At 43.9% G+C, this 24,050-nt stretch overlaps 1 protein-coding gene across 3 annotated transcripts in view; it reads right to left on the reverse strand.

The window, feature by feature from the left end:
• Nucleotides 1-24,050, reverse strand: part of cachd1 (cache domain containing 1) — a 250,857-nt gene that overhangs the window by 18,659 nt on the left and 208,148 nt on the right. For all 3 annotated transcript variants that reach the window (XM_070887043.1, XM_070887041.1, XM_070887042.1), the window contains exons 14-24: nt 23,162-23,304; nt 20,154-20,335; nt 18,967-19,077; nt 17,279-17,401; nt 16,782-16,881; nt 14,339-14,455; nt 11,610-11,770; nt 6,814-6,900; nt 6,042-6,158; nt 5,157-5,308; nt 1,081-1,242 (exon numbers count right to left, since the gene is read on the reverse strand). In XM_070887043.1, the coding sequence (XP_070743144.1) occupies nt 1,081-1,242; nt 5,157-5,308; nt 6,042-6,158; nt 6,814-6,900; nt 11,610-11,770; nt 14,339-14,455; nt 16,782-16,881; nt 17,279-17,401; nt 18,967-19,077; nt 20,154-20,335; nt 23,162-23,304 (1,455 nt within the window). The remainder of the gene's footprint in view (nt 1-1,080; nt 1,243-5,156; nt 5,309-6,041; nt 6,159-6,813; nt 6,901-11,609; nt 11,771-14,338; nt 14,456-16,781; nt 16,882-17,278; nt 17,402-18,966; nt 19,078-20,153; nt 20,336-23,161; nt 23,305-24,050) is intronic.

Here is a 24,050-nt window from a genome sequence, read left to right on the forward strand (position 1 = left end):
TTCAGGCTTGTTTTTTTAACACTCTTTGTCCTTTTAGAATTTAGTCCTTCTAGGTAGAAAAGGTCACAGATTTGGGAAGTCCTGCCGAAGAAGTCTTGGCGAGTTGCTGCAGTGCATCTTGTAGATGGTACACACTGCAATCATGGTGCACCGGTGATGGAGGGAGTAAATGTTTAAGTTGGTGATTGGGGTGCCAATCAAACAGGCCGATTTGTCATGGATAGTGTCGAGCTTCTTGGCTGTTGTTGGAGCTGTACTCATCCAGGCAAGTGGAGAGTATTCTGTCACACTCCTGACTTGTGCCTTGTAGATGGTGGAAAGATTTTGGGGAGTCAGGAGGTGAAACACTTGCCGCAGAATACCTAGCCCCTGACCTGCTCTTGTAGCCACAGTATTTATGTGGCTGGTACAATTGAGTTTCTGGTCAATGGTGACCCCCAGATTGTTGATGGTGGGGGATTCGGCAATTGGCCAGAATGGATTTGTCCTGCTTTTTGTGGACAGGACATACCTGGGCAGTTTTCCACATTATCGGGTGCATGACAGTGTTATGGCTGTACTGGAACAGCTTGGCTAGAGGTGTGGCTAGTTCTGGGGCACAAGTCTTCAGCACAACAGCCGGGATATTGTCAGGGCCTATAACCTTTGCTGTATCCAGTGCACTCAGCCATTTCTTCATTTCTTCACGTGGAGTGAATCGAATTGGCTGAAAACAGGCTTCTGTGATGGTAGGAACCTCAGTTGGAGGCCAAGATGGATCATCCACATGGCACTTCTGGCTGAAGATGGTTGCAAACATTTCAGCCTTGTCTTTTGCACTCACGTGCATTGGACAACAACTGAACTCCAACATGCTTTTAAGATGATGGATGGAACATTGTTCCACTTTGGCAACTCAGTATCATAAGCTAAGTACAGCCTGCCTCTTCCTTCCTAGTAAAAATCATTTACTCCATTATAGCAATCAGACCTTCCTAACAAGTTTATGCACGTCAAACCATGTATTCCAGATGTTGCTAATAGCTGCAGATTATTCTAAAAACTCTTTGACATCTTGGAAAGGCCAGAAACTGTTCTTACCTTGTGCTGCGAGAGGAGACATGTGCTGGTGACTTCTCCTATGGATCTGGTGACGGTAAGCATACACTGCCAGAACGAGCACCATGATGCACCCCATGATCCCACCAGCCACGGGTCCAACTGGGGCACTTTTGATCATGTTCAATGCTATGACCTCATCTCCTATAATTAGAAATGCAAAAAATTACCAACAGATTACTTGGCTCAATATCTGAATAAGATTTATATTCACATAATAGTTTTGACATTAACATACAAATGGAGCTTGAACTCAGCATTGATGCAGTTGGTAATTATGTCTCAAAAAATGGATGATCGGGATAGCAGACATGGGGGCTGAAATTCAGGCCCACCAGAAACCTGACACATGTATTTATTTTTAAAGCGTTTTCACCACTGGGTAGGATGAGGTCGACTCTTGATCGATATTCAGCTCTTTGTCCCTTTTTTTTTTGAAGCGGCCAGGAAGTCAGTCATAATGGAGGCGGAAGTGCGGCAATAAGTGCTGGTGAGGGGCGGAATTGGAAGCTGGACAGATTCTCAGCAGCTGTCACTCAGCAGCAGAGCGGTGGTGACATCATTGCGCGTCTGCATTATCACGTATCGCCCCTACTTTAGAGGGGGAAAAAAACCCAGCAATTATTGAGGTTCAGCCACTGGGCCACCAGGGAGGGTTTCGGTTGGGCCAACAGCCTGGCACCTAAGAGAGGGTGCCAGGCTGCCTGTTGGCGGCCCGGCCGAACCCAAGGGTACAATAACCTGGCCGATCTGGAAGTCGGCTGGCAAAAAAAATAAAATGGCAGCTGCGGCAATGGGCCCCTGCTTTTAATGGCCGCAGCGCAGCCATGGCTCACAGAGAATATAAGGTGCCCCAACAGAGGAAGTGATTAGGGGCATCACTCGGTGGACATTAAATTTTTCAGCCTGAATTTCAACGGAGGTGGGGGAGGGGGTGGTTCTGGCGGTGCGCACACTGATGACGCACTTATGGCCGCTCGGCAGTGGCGGGGCAGAAGTGGGGGCCGCCAGAAAAACACCCTGCTGAATTTGGCTGGCGACGACCATTCAACCAGAAATCAGCGGCCATTGGATTCCGCTGCCTGGTCGCCGTATTCCGGCAGTAACGGGCCTTATCGGAACCCTGAATTTCAGCCCTATCATCTTTTGTTACATGACCACAAAGCAACACTGATGGCAGACAGGGAGAAGCCAGCACCTTCAGACCTTTAGCGCCCTTTCCGCTAGAGAGAAAGAGATTGAGAAGGGCACAGTGGCCCACAATCTGAAGAATCACTCTCCGGCTTCAAAGCTTTTAAGCTTTCATCCTGGATGGAGCAGCAAGGTAGTGCAGAGCAGAGACCTCCAAACATCAGCTTAGGACAGGACTAAGCTCAGCTGTTCTGCACCCACCCCACCCCCCACCCATAGTTGAGAATCTGCTTGACCGTTACTATCTAGGCTCACTGACTGGTTACTTATGTGAGGTACAGGAGTGTGGCTGGTGACAGTAAGAGCAGACTCCTTTGGGTGAGGAGAACAACAAAAGACGTTTAAATTACTAATACTAAATCATTTTAAAATACAAAGAACTGTTCTTCCTACATTACAACAGGATTCTGGAGTTCCATTTAAGCGACAACAACTTGCATTTATATAACGTCTTTAATACAGTAAAACGTTCCACGACGTTTCACAGGAGCATTATCAAACAAAATCTGACACGGAGCCACGTAAGGAGATATTAGGGCAGATGACCAAAAGCTTGGTCGAAGAGGTAGGTCTTAAGGAGCGTCTTACAGTAGGAAAGAGGTAGCGAGGTTTAGGGAGGGAATTCCAAGCTTAGGTCCTCGGCAGCTGAAGGCTCGGCCGTCAATGGTGGAGCAATTAAAATCAGGGATGCGCAAGAGGCCAGAATTGGAGGAGCGCAGATAGAAAACAATGAATGCGTGGCAGATGCAGCATAATGTGGATAAATGTGAGGTTATCCACTTTGGTGGCAATAACACGAAGGCAGATTATTATCTGAATGGTGGCAGATTAGGAAAAGGGGAGGTGCAACGAGACCTGGGTGTCATGTTACATCAGTCATTGAAAGTTGGCATGCAGGTACAGCAGGCGGTGAAGAAGGCAAATGGTATGTTGGTCTTCATAGCTAGGGGATTTGAGTACAGGAGCAGGGAAGTCTTACTGCAGTTGTACAGGGCCTTAGTGAGGCCTCACCTGGAATATTGTGTTCAGTTTTGGTCTCCTAATCTGAGGAAGGACGTTCTTGCTATTGAGGGAGTGCAACGAAGGTTCACCAGACTGATTCCCGGGATGGCAGGATTGACATATAAGGAGAGACTGGATCGACTGCGCCTGTATTCACTGGAGTTTAGAAGGATGAGGGAGGGGGGATGTCATAGAAACATAAAATTCTGACGGGACTGGACAGTTTAGATGCAGGAAGAATGTTCCCGATGTTGGGGAAGTCCAGAACCAGAGGACACAGTCTAGGGATAAGGGGTAAGCCATTTAGGACTGAGATGAGGAGAAACATCTTCACTCAGAGAGTTGTTAACCTGTGGAATTCCCTATTGCAGAGAGTTGTTGATGCCAGTTCATTGGATATATTCAAGAGGGAGTTAGATATGGCCCTTACGGCTAAAGGGATCAAGGGATATGGAGAGAAAGCAGGAAAGGGGTACTGAGGTGAATGATCAGCCATGATTTTATTGAATGGTGGTGCAGGCTCCTATTTTCTATGTTTCTATGATATGTGCAGGTTTGCCCTTTATTGCAGATTGAAACTGTGTGCATGGCTTTACAAATGGATTCCCCTTTTTCACTGGACAGGGCTTCTTTGAGATCTATTGCATGCAATATTTGATGCATTTTCATTTTTAAGCAACTATAAATAAAGAATTGCAATGCGTAGTATAGCTAGTTTCGGTGTGACTATCGGTGATGGCAGGATAGTTTCTAGTGCTGTGGAGCAGACAGGTGTCTCTGACCCAGGGGGCCTGCTCACCTGGGAAGTGCTGTAGGTATTGGACAGTGTTGTATAATGGAACTGGAATTCTGATCAGTGAGCTGAGAGCGCCTTTGGGCACCCTAGTCATGTCAAGACTTGAAATTTCCATTCTGCGCTGCACTCGGATAGGGAAGCGATGGGCTTCATCTCTCCATACTTGTGAAGAGGCCCAGACTAGGTGTCTGACTCAGAAAAAGCTAGCTACGATCATCTGCCTTCAGGGCTACAAGATAAAACTACGAGATTAGCATTTGCACCAAACTATATCAACAAGTAGGCTCTATTCACTGGGAATAACAAGGCCTTCAGCAAAGATTAATGAGCTGTAACTATGGTAATACAAGTGCTCAACTGGGGATGTAATATACCTCAATGAAACAGTACACAGGCCACCTGCCAGATGATTACAATTCGGCCTAGAAAACACATGAGAGCCAACAAACCGGGTAAAAAAAAAAGTAGCGGTAAGAAAAGAAAGAAAGAAACAACATCAAGGGAGTTAGGAAAAAGAAATAGCAATGGGGAAGACAACCATTTTAATTACTGTAAGAAGAGGGAGAAAAGTTTATAGTAATTCCCCGCTTAAGTATTAAATATTTTAATTATGTGTCACAACCCAAAAGGAGCTGCTGCTAATGACAGATGTCAGTGGCCTCCACAGCCCAACAGGATTCAACTGAGTAAACTTGTATGTGGCACTTGGATTTCAATCTATAGGAATGGGGATTGGGGGAATAGGTCCATGATGAGAAAATGGCAATGGAACAGTTGCTCGACTTAAAAAAGTTAGATAATTTTAACTAACAGTCTCATTCCTGACAAACACCAACCATCACAAAAAGCTCCTTGAATCGACATTTTTTTTCCGCCTTTTTAAAATGTTAGCATTCAATGTTATTTGCCTTCCTGAATATATTCTTATGGGGATATAACTAATTGGATAACCTTCCTGCAAGTTTAATTGATGCTTCAAAGATAGTAAAAGATTTACAATGTCATAGGGTAATTATGTTCAGTCTTCCCCCCCACCCCTCCTCCTCAATGTCCATCATACCGTCCTTACCCAAGGCAGGCATGTCATCTATATATGGACTCTTGGCTCCAACAATTCCTCCAAAGCATTCTTTCTGGGAAGCACAGTATGGCTCATCCAGATGGGTTTTTCCATCGCTATCCACCATACACCATTCACAATCTAAAACGCCAAAACAATCTCTGAAATACAAATAAAGGAGTCAGTCATTAGCCATTGGCAGCCAGATATAGACATTTCATTACCCTCTACCTCCATTTTTCTCTCCAAGCTATTGACTCTTGTTGGGTACTGGGTCTGTCGACACCAATTGCCCCTGGTAACTCACTCAAGCGACCAATTTCCATGTGTGAACTTAAGACAGTTTCCAAGCAGTTTGATGGTGGGAATGTCCTAACCCACCATCAACACACTTTCCAGGAATATTCACAGGCTAGCAATCAAGAGAAGGAACCCTTGCTGATTTTTCCCCTTTCATAGCCTAGGACAGAGTTAACTCAACTGCTGAGGTCAGGTAATGCCGCATAGATGGGCAGCAGCGGCTCAGAAATTTTACCAGCAGCTGTCCTTACTTTGGTGGGAACAACATGGGTTAATATACCATCAATTGCTACTGGTGCTAATTTTGCTCTTTCATAAGGTTCAGTAACTTATCCAAACCAATTCCCTTGAATAGGTTTGGACTCCGTTTAAAAGAAACCACCATTCAAATTACTAAAATACATAAATTAATTAAAAAATAATATTGATTCCTTACAATTCTTTATAAAAAGGACTACTGGACTTTAGTTTTTAATGATGGTCAAGAATTAAACAACAAATCTGCTCTCTTGAAATTTATGTCGCAAAGAAAAAATGATTGTTCTGCATATCACCAGGCCCCAGATTTATGCATTGTAAGATGTCAAACATTACCCGCTCGATGTCCTTTGGCTGCATCTGGTGTTAATGCATTGTGGGAGGCTTTCTTGTAGACTGGGGTCAAAGGCAGCAAGGGTCAGTGGCTCCTGATGCACTTCACAACTAGGATTCCTGCTTTATTAAAAAAGAAATCCATTATTCACATAGCAAGCACTCACTGATGTGTTATTTATTAGTTTTAAAAATTATCCACTTTTAATTTTAAGTCTCAGCGGCACTCTGGTACCTTGGCTAACCATGCATTCTTCACGAATGAGCCTAGACAATGAGTTTTGGCAAACTATTCCACCATGGACGACAACAATACAGAATCGATCTTGTCCTTACCAGACATGTGTGCACTGATGGTGAGCAGGAGCGGAAATCCTGTTTGAATTTTTCTTTCTCCCTAACACGAGTACTGAAGCGATAGTCGCACCTCAGTGCTGCTCCAGCTGAGTTCAGCTAACTCAGAACAGGCCAAGGATGAAATGGGGAATCTTTCTGAACTGTGTATCTCTACTACACAGGGCAGTGAATTTACCCACAAAGCCGTTCTGACATCTACTATTTAAAGAAGCCTCTATTTTCTTTCAGACAAGCTTTGCTCCTGGAGCAGCATGTTCTTACAAACTTTCAACCACCAAATTAGCTCCTGGGTAAAGTCGAGAATTCAACAAGTGCAGTACTCGAGACTTTTTTTTAAAGCAGTTATAAATCAGTGAGAAAATTATGCCAGTCATTTTACCAGGACAACGTCACTTAAAAAAATTGGAATAAATCTTGCCTGCTTTCAGCATTGGTCAGGTTGCCAGTACACTCGTTCACCTCCAGGGGGCATTCACAGGGGCACTCGCATTCATTCTGTTCCATTCTGAACAAAAACAAGAAGCTGGTTATTAACTGCAGAAAATCAGCTTATTACAAGAGAACAGCATTCTCAGGCTTTCAACAATTTTTTTTTGAACAGGCACATGAATTTCTAGTGTCCAACTGAAAACACGCTTTCTCATTAATTATGAGATCACACCCTCATGTGCAAAAAGCCATCTGCACATCCAAGTCAAACACCCTCAAAGTAACTTGTATGTAATATTTAATATAGTGACTGGTTCAGAGATGGTAACTCACTTGCTGGATAGTATTCCTGTGGTGATTCACACAATAAGGAGACAACACATTAGTGTAAGAAACTAATGTGAAACATTGCAACATCAACTATCCCTCATAGGAGTTTATTAAGTCCAATCAATGTACTATAAAGTACAGTCTACAAGCATATGGGATTTGTGCTGTAATAAAGAGTACTTCCCCTTTGGGGACTGTAAATTTAAACTGCCTAATTTGGAACAGTGCATATCAGGAAAACCCAATGGATCCAAAATTCTGGGGGCCAAGGAGGATAGAAATGTAGCATGATTCCAGTGTGGGGGCCCACAATTTGTGGTGGAGCCTGGATCCAACAGGTTTCCATTTCATTTGTCACGTGAAAAAAATCCTGATGGCAGAGGCACGAGGCGGGGTGGGCGGGGCAGGGCGAGGCAGTGCACCTTCTGTCCCGCCCTCAATGCCCAGCAGTAGTTTTGATTTGTAGCTAGAGGTTTTCTCAGGAATGGAATCATTCTCATATCTGTCAAGCCCAGCAGATTCCACCTATGCCGAGTGCAGGTGGGAGTTCTATTGTGGACGTTCTAAAGAATTTAAGGAGCAAAAAGGATATAGCCTAGAAAAACCCATTATCTTCGATATGCTGTCTCACCATTAAAAAAAAAACAACTTCAATCTTCAGCCCCATGAGGGCCTTGTGCTTTCCGGTATCCTCTGCAGATCCAGGCCGCCCACCCCAAGAAACAAATAACCCCATCCCTGCAAAATGGGATGGAGTCAACGGTAGGGGAAAAATGGTGGGCAGAAGTTATGCCCCACCACATCTGCTCCTTTAAAAGGGTCCACAAAATTTGCAGGCCAAGGACTGTAGGGCAATGCAGCATTAAGTGAGTAATGTTTCAAACTACAATCCTGTACACTTTAGTACACAATTTATAGCACTTTGCTCGATCTCAGTAACAACTAGATTTGACACCGAGCCACATGAGGAGATATTAGGGTAGATGAGGTAGGTTTTTAAGGAGTGTCTTAAAGGAGGAAAGAGAGGTAATGAGGCAGTGAGGTTTAGGGAGGGAATTCCAGAGCTTGAGGCCTCGACAACTGAAGGCACAGCCGCCGATGGTGGAGCAATTAAAGTCAGGGATGCTCAAGAGGCCTGAATTGGAGGAGCTCAGATATCTCAGGGGTTGTGGGCTGGGGGAGATTTCAGTGATAGGGAGGGATGAGGACATGGAGGGATTTGAAAACAAGAATTAGAATTGTAAAATCGAGGCATGGCTTAACCAGCTAATGTCGTCATCATCATCATCATTGGTGGTCCCTCGAACGAGGGTGACTTGCTTCCACGAGAGTTCACAGATGTTTCAATGAAGGACCCGATGTTCCAGAATGTAGGTCAGTGAGCACAGCGGTGTTGGGTGAACGGGACTTGGTGCGAGTTAGGACATAGGCAGCCAAGTTTTGAATGACCTCAAGTTTAGAGGGTAGAATGTTGGAGGCCAGCCAGGAATGTGTTGGAAAAGTCCAGTCTAGAGGTAACAAAGTCATGGATGAGGGTTTCAGCAGCAGATGAGCTGAGACAGGAGCGGAGTCGGACGATGTTACAGAGGTGGAAATGGGAAGTCTTAGTGATGGCACGGCCATGTTGTCGGAAGCTCACTTCAGGGTCAAATATGACACCAAGGTTGCGAACAGTCTGGTTCGGCCTCAGACAGTTGCCAGGGAGAGGGATGAGGGAGAGCCAATGGCTAGGGAATGAAGTTCATATTGGGGACTGAAAACAATGGGCCTGAAATTCCGGCTTCCCTGGGTCTGCACAGAGTGTGTACGGACCCAGGGAGGCATCGCAAAAGCCGGTTTTTGGCATACAATGTGCATGCGTCAAAAGCCAGATTTTGCGATCTGTCAAGTTCTGGCTCGACAGATCCAATGCATCTTGGCAATAAGGATATTCGCATGGGCAAGATTGCGCTATTTGCCCATCTTTTGTCCTTAAAACTCTTGCGCCTGGTAAAAGCAGGCGCATAGCCTACTTTTACCAGTGTAAGAATTTAAAAAAAAAATTTCAAAACACATTTTTGTTAAAAACCCTGCCCACTAAGGTAAGTTTATTTTAAAACTAATTAAAAACTTTATTAAAAATCTGAAAAATAATTACAATTTAAAAAAAAAACACATTTATTAACTTTAATTTAAATTAATGTTAAATATGTGGTGTGTTTTTTATTTTTTATGTTTTGTTTAGTGTGTTTTTTTTCATTAACAGCAATAAGAACTCGTAGATACCGAGTTCTCATTGCTATTAATCAGAATACTGTACCTGATAGGTGTGACTGCACAACCAGACTGCACCTTCTGTGTCCGAACATTGAGGACGGGAGCGCGCTCCGAAGTGCAGGAAGAGAAGGCCTCCCTACCACAATCACAGGCACCTCCGGGATCACCAGGTAAATTCGGAAAAAATTCTCGGGTCAGAGGCGTTCGTCCAAAAGGCGGCTCCGACTGGAATTTCAGGCCCAATTACTTGTGTCTTCCCAATATTCAGTTGGTGGAAATTTCTGCTCATCCAGTACTGGATGTCGGAGAAGCAGTCTGACAATTATGAGACAGTGGAGAGGTGGTGGTGAGGTAGAGCTGGGTGTCATCAGCGTACACGTAGAAACGGACGCTGTGTTTTCAGATGATGTCGGCGAGGGGCAACATGTAGATAAGAATAAGGAGGGGGCCAAGGATAGATCCTTGGGGGATACCAGAGGTAACGATGCAGGAGCGGGAAGAGAAGCCATCGCAGGTGATTCACTGACTGACCGGATAGATTTCAAGATCAGGCACTGATATTTTGCAACCCATCTTCCTGTTAAATGCTGTAATGGACATCAACATTTGCTTATTTCTCACCAGTTCAGAATGGCAGGCAGTGACTAGTGGGGTGCCGTAGGGCTCAGTGCTGAGACCCCAGCTATTTACAATATACATTAATCATTTAGATGAAGGAATTGAGTGTAATGTCTCCAGGTTTGCAGATGACACTAAGCCGGGTGGCGGTGTGAACTGTGAGGAGGACGCTAAGAGGCTGCAGGGTGACTTGGACAGGTTAGGTGAGTGGGCAAACGCATGGCAGATGCAGTATAATGTGGATAAATGTGAGGTTATCCACTTTGGGGGCAAAAACACGAAGGCAGAATATTATCTGAATGGCGGCAGATTAGGAAAAGGGGAGATGCAATGAGACCTGGGTGTCATGGTACATCAGTCACTGAAAGTTGGCATGCAGGTACAGCAGGTGGTGAAGGCGGCAAATGGTATGTTGGCCTTCATAGCTAGGGCATTTGAGTATAGGAGCAGGGAAGTCTTACTGCAATTGTACAGGGCCTTAGTGAGGCCTCACCTGGAATATTGTGTTCAGTTTTGGTCTAATCTGAGGAAGGACGTTCTTGCTATTGAGGGAGTGCAGCAAAGGTTCACCTGATTGATTCCCGGGATGGCAGGACTGACATATGAGGAGAGACTGGATCGACTGGGTCTGTATTCAGTGGAGTTTAGAAGGATGAGAGGAGATCTCATAGAAACATATAAAATTCTGACAGGACTGGACAGTTTAGATGCAGGAAGAATGATCCCGATGTTGGGGAAGTCCAGAACCAGGGGACACAGTCTAAGGATAAGGGGTAAGCCATTTAGAACTCAGATGAGGAGAAACTACTTCACTCAGAGAGTTGTTAACCTGTGGAATTCCCTATCGCAGAGAGTTGTTGATCACAGTCGTTGGATATATTCAAGAGGGAGTTAGATACGACCCTTACGGCTAAAGGGATCAAGGGATATGGAGAGAAAGCAGGAAAGGGGTACTGAGGTGAATGATCAGCCATGATCTTATTGAATGGTGGTGCAGGCTCGAAGGGCCGAATGGCCTACTCCTGCACCTATTTTCTATGTTTTTATGTTTCTAATGCAGAGCATTTAAGTGAGGTTTTTCAAAATCACTGCTACACAAGTAACACTTTAACCACTTTTGCAGAGTAATTCTGACATTAGCTGGAGTCACACACACACACACATTTCTGCCCAAATTACTGTGCCAAATACAAAATAATCTTGATACTGTCACAGATTCACCACAATCTCAATACGTGCTACTGCTTGAAACCACACCAAGTTATTCTGACTATGATCTGGCAGCATATAGAACAGAAAGGATAAGGCTTTAATGAAGAGTTCCATCTAAAACTCTAACTGATCTTTCTCTTTCAGATGCTGACTGACCAGCTATGAATTTGCAGAACTTTAAATTTCAATTTCATATAACTGTTTTCATTTTTTGCCAGCAAGAATGTCATGGCAAAAAACAATAGCCACAATCACATGATTGTGTCATAGGATTTGATAATCACTAATATTAATTTATTAACTGATTAATTTTGTGCAATATTGCACCTTGTATCTATAACAGCATAGATATCATAGCACCTCACTGACCTGTGACAGTTTAGACAAAGCCTGTCCACCATACTGCAGGCACAGAAAGCAAGCGCATCACACGTTTCATTAACAATTCCAAGAAACGCATTGGTGCCAGGAATCCTGGTCAATCGGTACTTTGAACAATGGCTACCATGGACAAGGTTGGTCAGATCACCCTATCAACAAAGAAGTATATATTAATAACATGGAGAAAACACAAGCATAACCCTTCAATAAATTCTTCAGATACCAACTAGCCCAAAGGAAAAATGTGGCACTTGTCATGTTACTGTGCGATACAGACCAGGACCTAAGCTCAAACACAAGTCTGTGTTAAGTTGAAAGGGTAACTGTCGTGGTGCTATATTTGGCCTCATCGCCCTTGGGCTAGAGAGAAAAATGAGCATGGGGTCCTGTTCCTGTGTGTAGTTCAGACCAAGTGGCTAGTGGTAAATTTTAGACAATTTTCCAAGCTTAACTTATTTGCATAGCTTTAGGTGCAGATTTCGATGGTTGAATGCAGCACATTGGTGGTGGGAGCAGAACATTGCATGCATGTGAAATGTAAGGTAAAGGGGAAAATTATAAAAGGGACAAAATGGCAGGTCAAAAATTCTGAAAGCGTTTGGAAAGGCTCAAATGGCATCTCAACTGACATGCCAGGGAAAGGGACTAAGAAGGGAAAGGCATTTTTCAGACTCAAGACTGCAGTCCAATGTCACAGCTATCCAGATCTAAACCAGTTTTGATGGCTGCTGAAGCAAATATGGTGCTGTGTGAGCTGCTCGTGAGGTGGGTGGCCCTCTGTGCCAACACAATGCATCATCCCCATAGGTCAGCATTGAAATTGCACGAGAGATGATTTGTGCCCAGTGCCCAGGGGTAAAGCCAAGTTTCAGGGAACAGCTGATGATTATGGTTGCTGGACGTTCCAGTCCTGTGCTTGATGGTAGCTTTAGGAGTCCTTGCTGCAGTTGGCAAAACTTTTCATTGGGCATGATGATAATATCGAAACCTACACCCTGAAGGGATAGTTCCCTCTGGTCATTGCCAGGGGCTGCAGAAAAGATTGGAGACAGCTTAATGTGTGTGACCAATCAGAATAGACTGGCTATTGATCATCCTGAAAAACTATTCTTCATGCAGTGTCACTAAAAGTATAATATGCTGCAACTGAGATGCTTCTGAGGAAGCACCCAAAAGGTAGGGTTAGTCAGGCATTCACGCAAATTAGTGATGCCTACAGTCTGCTGTTGTAGCTTCCTTTGTGAAGAGGAGCCTTTGCATGCAGTAACCGTCTGCCAACGTGAGGTATGTTAACTTCTCTCTACAGATGCAGCTGTGGGGTTACCAGTCACTGGGCAGAGATCGTCTCTCCTGCAGCTTGCCCTGTCTGGCATCCTTCACTTCTTCCAAATACCTCAGATAGGGAGATTCTCATTACTAGCACCAATTAATTTCCCAATGATGTAAGGGACATATTTTTCCCCAGCATTTGGCTTAATGTTCATAAGAACTTAAGTTCCAACAGGAAAAAAAAATCATGACGACAAAAAGTTACAAAATGGCTGAAATAATCTTGCCTGAACATTACTTTTAGCCATAGCTCAGTGGTAGCATGCTCACCTCGGAGTCTGAAGGTTGTGAGTTCAAGTCTCACTCATTGGACTGGAGCACGTAATCTAGCCTGACACGCCAGTGCAGTACTGAGGAAACGCTGCATTGTCGGAGGTTTTCAAATGAGAGGTTAAATTGAGGCCCCTTCTAGCCCTCTCAGGTGGATGTAAAAGATCCCATGGCATTATTTGAAGAGCCTGGGGTGTTCTCTCGAATATTTATTCCTGAACCAACATCACAAACAGTGCTGTTTGTGGGATCTTGCTGTGCTGTGCTGTAAAAATGCTCAATTGCCTGAAAAGAGCTTTGGGATGTCTTGAGGTTGTGAAAGGCGTTTAAAAAATGCAAGTATTTTCTTTCTACTGTGTCTTTGACTTTCTGTATCGTTACCAATACCTCACAGCTCTTGGATGCTTATTTCACATCGGTGTTATTTATATCTGATATCCTGCAGCCAAAACTTTGAGAAATGTCATACAGGATGGCTCCACACCCTATTAGTTAAATAAAACATTTGCCTGTTTGACGCTGCTACCCCCGCTCCTCAGAAAAGGTCCCAATGCATTGTGGGCAGGGTTCCAGTGGAACGGAATTCCTACCAATATTCCAGTCCCTGCTGCCTGATTTATGCCAGTAGAACGGGCAGCCAGTGACCAAAAAAAAGCAGCCTTCAGTGCCCACAAAGCTGAGTTTCTGATCTCACAGACATAACAGCAGAGAAAATTCCCCTGCGCCTCAGATGAGCAGACTTCCCGAGAGTTTCCGTGCATGCTCCTCTGGTCACCCAGTGCAATGCCTTGGGAATTAGGACAGAACAATTATTTAGGGCACAGTTCCATGAAGTTTTATTGGAAAAAAAAAAGTGGAGCTGAAGAGGTGGGGCGGGGGTGGTGATAAAGAAGAGGAATTAAAACATCCCTTCAATAAACCATTAGATGCATTATAAGCAAGAAAAATTCATTAAATCCACCTCCGTTTGATTGTTTGAAGTTGAAATCTATAATTTTTTTTAAAAAACAGAGCTCTCAATTCATATTCATGGATAGCATTCAAATGATCCAAACAATAATCTACAGAACACAGCTGATTCTACTTTCAACATACAGGCTGTTTAAAAGCAGACTTACTACAATGCTGGTGTTAAATTTGTAGAATCGTTGCACTGTCCTGTCACTGAAACTGTTGCATAGATTTTTCTTCACAAAGTTGGGATGGTTTAGAATGTCATTCGCCACCAGAGGTTCCTGACCAGAAAAAAAAAAGAAAAACAATTAGTTTGGACTCTGCCATAACATTGTACAATGAGATGATTAGGTCTTCTTCATGTTTCTGACACCAGGGAAAGTAGAGAGGTACTTGTTGCAATCGTAGCCCATTGCATCTTCACCCTTCTCAAATGTTTTTGTCATCCCCTACAATTTATTTCTCCTCTTCTTGTGAAGGCACAGAAATACATCATGATATGAGCACTCAAACCAAATGACTGATTTATCCATACATATGGAGTGCATGTTCTCCGTCGGGGCACATTCCACTTCTCCAAGATCAGGTTGGGGTTAACTGGCTCCAATTATCCACAGGGGCACTGCTGGAGATTAATTGGTTATCAGCACAGAGCACTGGTATGGTTTTCACCAATTGTTCACCTAGGGCCACTGTAACAGTTAGAGCAGCGTTGTCCAACAGAAATTACTGACTAGCCACAGATGTGGTTATGGAGACACCATTTTCGCCATATGCACTAATTTTAGTGAAATACTCCTTACACACAACAGAGATAAATGTGCTTCACGGGTATATTTACTTAATAAATATCTATCACCATTCAGTAGTCAAGGAAGAAATCACGCACAACAATCAGGAAACACTCGCATATTCTGCTTTTCGTCTTACCATTTTACCAATAAACGCAAAAAAAGTTAAAGTACACATGCATATGGCATGCAAATGAGTATTATCACATGCTCAACAACTGTGCCTATTACTCATTTTTTAATTTACAAATCAGAAATGCAGTTAGCCACATCTGGCTTCCCAATTAGCCACATCTGGCTAGTGGCTAATGTATCGGACAACACTGAATTAGAGAATTGGGTTGCAGGGTTATTTGAAATCACTGGGAAAAATCCAAGCCCCTAGTGATAGGCGTACGGTGCCTCTCTAGGACCCATCAATTACCCAGCTTCAATGGTCAATCATCAACGATGCCCTCAAGTACAGGTGTCTGATTCTGGTTTCGGATTATCTAATCTGCCATAGAGAATCAAATCCATTCCAAGATTCTATCTCCAGGTACATTGGGCTCAATTTTGGCCATGACTTGCTCTAATTTTTTTGGAGTAAGTTGGTTTTTCTGGCAAACCAACACCATTCTAATAAAACACCATTTTCTCCAATCAACTTGCTCCAGAGTAACTCAGTTAGGTATGATTTTTTTTAGTTCAGGTTTTTTTTCTTCAAAAGGGGGCGTTCCCAGCCACACGCCAGTTTTGGCCATTTAGGAAATTCTGGCCAGCTAAAAGTTACTCCAAATCCACTTAGGTCAGCATATGTGACAAGCTCTGAAAAACTTTGCGGCCAGTTAATAAGTAAGTAAGGACCTGCACCCAAGCACCAAATATTGCAAATAAAAGTTGAAATAACTCAATAAAAATAAAGAACTCAGGTTGAATAACAAATAAATAATTGTAGTAAATCCTACCTTGAATTGAACTCAACCGGGGAAGGCAGAGGGCCGACCTGTACGGAAGGCCATTTGATCTGGGAAAGGGGCGGCCGGCAAAGACACATCGGGAGGCGGAAGGAAAGGGGGGGGGGGGGGGAAGGAGGGGCTGGGCTGGGCTCGGCAGAAACGTAGCAAAGTATCGGGAAGCTGAAGGGGAGACGACTCAATTCTCTAATAGAAAACAGAAGATCAGCTGGATCTAATAAAACGATAAGCTGCAATGTTGCTTTTTGATTCTATCTGCAGCTGACCCAAGGCTTATTGATTTTCCTAACTTCTCCACTAACAGCAACCCGATTCTACTGCGCATGCGCGGTCAGTTGAAGCTGCAGCTCTCTCACCCACTGACCCGATTCTACTGCGCATGTCCAGTATCCCGGCACCGTTTCCAGTGCAGGACGCTGGCTCCGACCACAGACCCTGTCGCCACGCCATGCCACACCAGCAGCTAGAAGACCCGGGACAGCGGCCAAAATCGTCCCGAAGATTTTTGGAGCACTTCCACGTGTAGAAAACTGGCACACCTTTGGTAAGTATGCCAGAAATCTCAAGTGGCCAAAATTGAGCCCATTATCTTGGAGACAACACAACACCAAAGAAATCCCATTTACCACCGAAGAAATCTTTCCAGTTTATGAAAAATGTTTCCCCATTGTTTTTCAAAAATACCCACACACACTTGGTGTCACCTAAGGATTACTGGAACAAGAATGAGTCCCTCCAAGTCAGCCACTCACTAAGTTGACCAAGTTTTGAGCAGTTTCATTGGTGGTTTACAATGATGTTCTACTGTATTTAAAATTAAACCTCTGAAGAACTAAATGCACAAGCGATTCTTTCAGTACCTTATGGGTGATATGTTGTTGTTCCACAGGAGCATGGCCTTTGGGGTCAATCAAAGTTGGATGTGCCAAGAGATAACCTTTATCCTCCATAATAAAGCACCTATTGAAAGAAAGCCAATCACAGTGCAAAGAGATTCCAGGAGAGCTTCCATGACAAACAATTGAACAGCTAACATTAGAATATAGTAGGCTATCAAAACATTTCTTTTCACAAGTTCTGATCAAATAAAAAGCAGAGCTAGACAATCTTCATTTTTTTAAAAATATAGGGTACATTAAAAATGAACCAGATGGATATATGTCAATCTGAACAGATGATATACAGCCTCCACCTAGAGCTGGAAAAATGCCAATATGTGCCTCCTACCTGGACACCTACACGGCACAGTAGAACTGTGGAAATTTTCTTTTAGATCAGTTACAAATGACTGTTCTGAATAGTCTCCTCAATAGACCCTGGGTCTTTATCGAGTTGAGTAACCCTGTCATGGAGCTACCTGATTTTATTGCCTCCATCTTGATTGCAGATGGGTAACAAATCCAAAAGGACCTTATAGAAGTATCGCAGTGTAAAGTCAACGCCCATCACTGCTACAGCATGTCCTGGTGCTGAAAGAGATCTTTGGAGGAAAAAAAACAAAATAATACTTTGACACACTTTACACCAATGTCTACCTAGACAAAGGTGCATCTTGGCTATTTTTGCCACATTTCATTTGATCTCAACTTTCATGCAAATCCAACACAAACCATTCTTCAGTAATTATTTGGAAATCAATATACAATGAGCAAGGTAAGCAGATCGTATCCTCGTAACATGGCCAACAGTACTGCTACAATTCAACTTCTTTTTAAAAAAAAAATAAAAGCTTCATCAATAATAAATGGGACCATTTAATGAAATTGGAACAGAGGTACCACTGATCAGGTTAGTTTTATGGAAAAATTAAAGGGAAAACTTGAAAAACTTGTTTTAAAAATAAAACTTCAGGGAAAAAAGTCATGTAGTTTGTCACATCCTTTCTCATGCAATAATCTTGATCCATGTGTGTGTTTTTAAATTTTAAAAAAGGTTTATTAAGCATCTTCACAAAGATGATGCTCCTTTAACACATTGTATAGAATTAATGCCTTGATGGATATTTAGGGCCCAAATTTGCCCAGGATTGGAGCAACTTGATTTTTCTAGAGTATCTTAAAAATCTCCATTCTGCACATTCAATTTACGGCAGTGTAAGTGTAGTTAGGATTTTTTTTAGTTTTGTTTTTTCTTCAAAAAAGGGGCGTTACCAGCCACCTATGCCTGTTTTGGCCATTTAAACCAGTTTGGACAGCTAATAATTGCTCCAAACTAACTTAGGCCAGCGTATGCGGCCACAGAAAACCCTTACGTAGAGTTAAGAAATCAGCGCAGGTAGCCAGAGATTGGGGGGGGGCGGGGGGGGGGGAAGGGATACGGAGAGGACCTTGCAAAGCACTAAACACCTTCACAACAACATTCAAGAAGCATAAAAAACCATCAATAATAAATTAAAAATTAAACTTAAGTCCTACCTTCGTAACTCGGCCCGGGAAGTCAGCGGGCCGGCTGGTGCGGGAGGCCACTTGGCCCGGGATAGGGGCAGGTGAACTCACCAGCAGGAGAACGCACCGGCAGGAAGGAGAATGCACTGGCAAGCCCTTCGGCCAGGACTAGGGGCGGGAGAACGCACCAGCAGGAGAATGCACCGGTAAGCCCAAGCCCATTCCAGCCGCGGCCGCACCAGACAGAATGGTCGATCGAAGTTTTCCACCCGCTGGCTGGCTGGCTGCTTGCTGCTCCACTTTTAACTAGCCGGCCAAGCTGGCTGCTGAAGAAAGGCGCTTGGCTTGTTGGCCCCCCCTTCCACCCAGCAACAATGACTGCCCGGCATCGGGTCCCATGCTGAAGGGGAGCTACTGCGCATGCGCGACATCGCCAGTGCGCATGCGTTGAGCTGCCGGCACTCTTTTGAGCGCAGGGCCCCAGCTCTGCCCCCCGCTGTAATTGCCACGCCGCGCCAAGCACAAGGACAGTCGACAGAGCGGGGAGAATACGGCGATATCTTTTCGGCGCCGTTTTGAGAGTAGAAAGTCGGTGCACCTCACGCAAGTGCGCCGAAAAAAACGGAGGGCCAAATTTGGGTCCTTAAATTCTAAAGTTTACCTGGAAGAATGAATAGTGTGGCTGAGAGTGACCACATAACCAGCTCCTCCAACATCAAGGTACGGGCCAGTGAAGGTAATCAGAGCTGGGTTAGCCATTGCATGGAGATACCTAGTGAAAACAGTACAATTTCACAAAATAAAAAACTTACTAAGCACAATATTAAAAACTTGAGATTTTTTTTTGTTTAACGAGGGCAAAATTCTTCCCCTCAGTTATGTTACTCCACACCATCCTGCTCCCAAGCTTCCACTAATATTGCTCGCTGGGAAGTGACAGAGAGCCACCACGTTGGCACTTTTTTGTGTGTTTCCTTTCCTGCAGGGATATGAATGGCCTCAGTGCAAGCTCCGCCCCAAAATAAACATGACTGAGATAAGCAACAACACAAGGACCATGTACCACCATATCATGGCTCAGGCACACCAGCCACACACTTTTTATACCGGTCTTTGTTCTTATTACGACTGGTTTGACTATCAACATATTAGCAAGAGCAACAGAGTGGCACCATATCTGGCCTCAATAATTCTAAGCTGGAGAAGGGAGAGTCTCCTGCTCTCCAGATCACTACTCTGTTGAAAATCCGTGCATAACTCCTGAGCGAGGCCACAACAGAGCTTGTTGTATTGCCCCCCACAGTTGAATGGCTTGTCAACTCTCAGTGCCGAAGTTCACACAGGAAGAATGGCAATTTTGGGTGAGGTACTAGAGGGATCATACTCCATAAGAATTTACACTTTCAATAGTGGAAAGGAAAACTTATGGGGGGATGGGCGAAGATGGGAGAGTGTGCAAGGGAGGAGAGAAATATTGTGAAGGCAATTTGTTGATTGAAGTGGTAACACAATTACGAAGGAGCATTTGCTAATCTTGAGTTACACAAGTTACCGTCAGTCATAGAAGAAACACAGCCAATATTTTCTATGCAGCATGCTCAAGTGGAAAAACAGGCTACCAAGGGAATTATTGAATTCAAAACAAATACAAATAAAATCAACAAATATTTTTAGCTGCATCAACAAAAAGAAATGTTAAGTACATGAACACAAATAGCATCATTAATCACTTCAGTGTGAGGACAGGCCGTGCTCACTGTGGCGAGACACAAACATTTTTTTTTTAAAAAGAGGCTTTGCTTTTAAGGCTATCTGGAAAACTCTTCCTGTGGATCATGTAAAACTCACCACTGTCTCCTGGTGGGATCAAATGCTTTATCCATGAGAGAACCAGGGTAAATCCGGAGCACCCCATTGGGCGTTGCTATGTAACGCCGAACAATGTAACTGTTCAGGATACTGATTTCCATTTGTGACATCCATTCATCTGTTACGTGACTGGTAGCCATGACTTCGTTTCTGACAGAGGACTACACACAGGCAGAAAAAAAAACACACAAGGCTTCTTAAAGATATGCCCGAGAGGTTTCAAAGCTGTGAATCAATCCTGTGAATACGCTTTTTAAACAGACTGTAGGATATTGTAAAGACAGTTCCCTCATATATAAAAAAGGATTGTGTGCAGATTTCAGTGTTCCAATTTATCCAGGCTAGGGAAAGATAATTTGCCTGATTTCATACAAGTGAATACCTGATCTGTTCCCTTTTGAGAATTATTTTTTTAAATTGAGGAAACTAATGAAGGGTCAAGGGTCACAGATCAGGACACAACCAAGGTCAAAAAGAGTGGGAGATAAGATGAGGTAAATCGAGAACTATGATTAGGTGATGTCAAGCTTGGGTTTTAAAAGGTTGGAAGAGAAAGGAAAGATAGAGGAATGAAAGTAGTGCCAGTTTTGAGATCCTCGGAAGAGTAAGTTAAAAGATACTGCAGGGAGCCATAATTTCAATACAGTGCAGATATAGGGAGGAAGAAGATTGGGCATTTTTAGCTTAGGAGGAACAAGAAAGTTCAGGGAAGCACTTAACATTAATCTTCAATGTATAAATCTCTCAAAATTTGGCAGATGAGAGCAAATTCCTGAGAAGCGAAGTTTTAATTCACAGCTACTCCTAATTCAGTACTGTAACTAGGATTTCCATTCTATGTACTGACTGGGGGGGCGAGCGGGAGAGAGAAAGAGAGTGGTGGAATTGTCATACTGTACCCACTTCATCTAGCAGTTCAATTATAGATTGTGTCTATAATTGGTTGTGTTTGCAGGGAGCATTTTCAATAGGGTGAAGTACTGGTGATGGTAGTGGTTGGAGCAATTTTAAATGATGAATTAAAGGCACGATACAAGTATATCACACAATATTAAGTTGTATTTACTCTTGCGATGTTTTTTCTTTGTGTGTATTGCTGCAATATACCATGGGTCATTGACCACTCTGGAATCATTCTCATACCCTTTAAGGCTACTGAGGGTTTATATTTCACCAATTTACAGTAACTTTGATTAGAAATATTTATCTTCAGGATACACATATTAACTATTCTCAAAATGGGAACTGCAATTTATGGAAAACAAATCACTTCTTTAGCAAGACCTTGCGGTCCTGTAAGGTACACAATTTGTGCACGTGTGATTTGAAACTGGCCTGTGACTGGTCACTGATTTTGCCCCAGTTTGACACCATCATTAAACAATATTACAAACCACAAACACTAAGGGGCTGAAATTGTTCGGCCGCCCTTTTCTCGGCGATAAGTCGTTTCATACTGCCGGGTACCGCTGGGGCGGTGTGTGCATGATTTTGGTCACTTTTTTCTAGGGCGGTATGCCCAGCAGAATGCAGCTGGCGCTGTGCAGGCGGTGAGTCCTTTTCACTCGGGAACCTTTGGGTCCCGAGTTGTGCACTCGACATGCTGCTGCAAAGCTCTGCCCACCCGCCCCCCCGAGAGACACAGACGAGAATCCACAGAGACTGCTGGCCTGAGAGCGCTGTGCAGGTATATGGGTGGGGCGGGGGAAATCGCTGTTGTGGGGGGAGATACCTGTGACGGGAGATCGCTTCTGGAGGGGTGGGAGACGACAGAGAGCGCTACTTGGGGGGGAGATCGCTACTGGGGGGGGGGGGGGGGGGGGGGAAAGAGACGGGGGAGGGTGAGAGATTTAAAAATATTTCCCAGGTAAAGATGCACTCCGCCAACTGAAGATCGACTTAAAACCACCCTTTTCAGGGCGGTCTGCAGGGTCAGCGGTGTCATCAATTTGGCAATTTTGGATGGTATGACAGCAGTGTGCATGGGCGGACAGTATGCAAACCGCCTGGCGGCATGTCACTGATAAATTTTCCGCCGGGTGGTACGTGGGTATTTTTCGATCAATTTCGCGATTTTGGGCGGTATGTCGGCAGCCCATAAGAACATAAGAATTAGGAACAGGAGTAGGCCATCTAGCCCCTCAAGCCTGCTCTGCCATTCAACAAGATCATGGCTGATCTGGCCGTGGACTCAGCTCCACTTACCCGCCCGCTCCCCGTAACCCTTAATTCCCTTATTGGTTAAAAATCTATCCATCTGTGACTTTGAATACATTCAATGAGCTCGCCTCAACTGCTTCCTCGGGCAGAGAATTCCACAGATTCACAACCCTCTGGGAGAAGAAATTCCTTCTCAACTCGGTTTTAAATTGGCTCCCCCGTATTTTGAGGCTGTGCCCCCTAGTTCTAGTCTCCCCGACCAGTGGAAACAACCTCTCTGCCTCTATCTTGTCTATCCCTTTCATTATTTTAAATGTTTCTATAAGATCACCCCTCATCCTTCTGAACTCCAACGGGTAAAGACCCAGTCTACTCAATAGTTGGTGGACATACCACCCGCGGGCGGTATTGTCCACCAACTTCGGGCCCTAAGCATTCCAGTATAAATGGCCTCATTTTCCATTTCTGCTCAACATATAATACAACAAAATAAACCATAATACAATTCAGGGGACACTGTCTCCTCTTCACCGTTGGCTTTTGGCAGACTTGCTGCTCCACATACCTCTGAGTTTCTGATCAGGGCCTGACCAGCTTTGGAGGCTCAGTACAGTTCAGCAAGAGAATGGTATGAGGAGACAAGAGTTATCTCAGCTTCTATGCACCAAGTGATAGGGTTCAGTTCACACCATCCTATTCCTATGATACTCTCTCAGCTGAATTAGACTGCTCGCAATCTTGCCATTCCGATTGATGCTTGGCCCTCAACCAAAAATTGTGAAATAACATAGTGGCACACTTCTAGAAAGTTTTATGAAGAAACGCACTTTAAGTCCTGGATTGGCGATGAGACGCGTGTTATCACTCAGATAGGCAGTGTAGTGTTCCACCATACGTTTGGTCTCTGCTTGACTCAGGTGCTCAAATGGAGACGAGAAGCTGCCCGCAGACAGCATGACTGTGGGACTTTCTGTAAGACAGGCAATCAGAGCAATGTATTAAATATTAATATCGCAAACACGAGGCTTGTGCTAATCAAACTCAAGAGACATAATTATGGTCTCGGACCGTCGACATAAACCTTTCAATACTGAATGGCACTTGATGAAGGTCATGATAATACAAAGTTAGAACACAAAAGGTCTGCTTGAATAAAGAAATTACAACTGAATGGGAGAATAAAAAAACATATGCCCAATGGATGCTGATCAAGCTTTTATCTAACATAAAAGGACACATTAACAACAGAAATAACCAAACATGAAACTTTTTGAAATGTATTTCACTTCCTAATTTTCTTCTCTTCCCTGCAGAAGATGCTGGCTCATGTTGGGGTATGGGTATGGTTCCATGGGGAGTCCTTCCATACCTCACATCGGTTCTCATGTGCGAGCCTGGGCAGTTAGTGCCAGCAAAATACTGGACAATGAAAGCCCACCACAACCAAGACTGAACCTTTGCTCGCCTGATGCAACTTCCATCAGTTATCAATGTATAGAAATGAGAAGCATGAATCCTGGCCGATTTTCCATTCCCTACTGAAGGAACACTTCGGGCAACTAAAGCACCCACCAGCAAATTCGGCACGAGCACAGAACAAAATCAGAAGCCTTCTTGTTTCTGTGCTGCATGACTCAGTTCCAAACTTCAATGCCTTTATCAACTGAACCTTTGGTGAGCTCACTTTGGTAGAATTTAAATATAAATATAAATGAG

Source organism: Pristiophorus japonicus, chromosome 8 (genome assembly GCF_044704955.1).
Source record: "Pristiophorus japonicus isolate sPriJap1 chromosome 8, sPriJap1.hap1, whole genome shotgun sequence".
Lineage (NCBI taxonomy): Eukaryota > Metazoa > Chordata > Chondrichthyes > Pristiophoridae > Pristiophorus > Pristiophorus japonicus.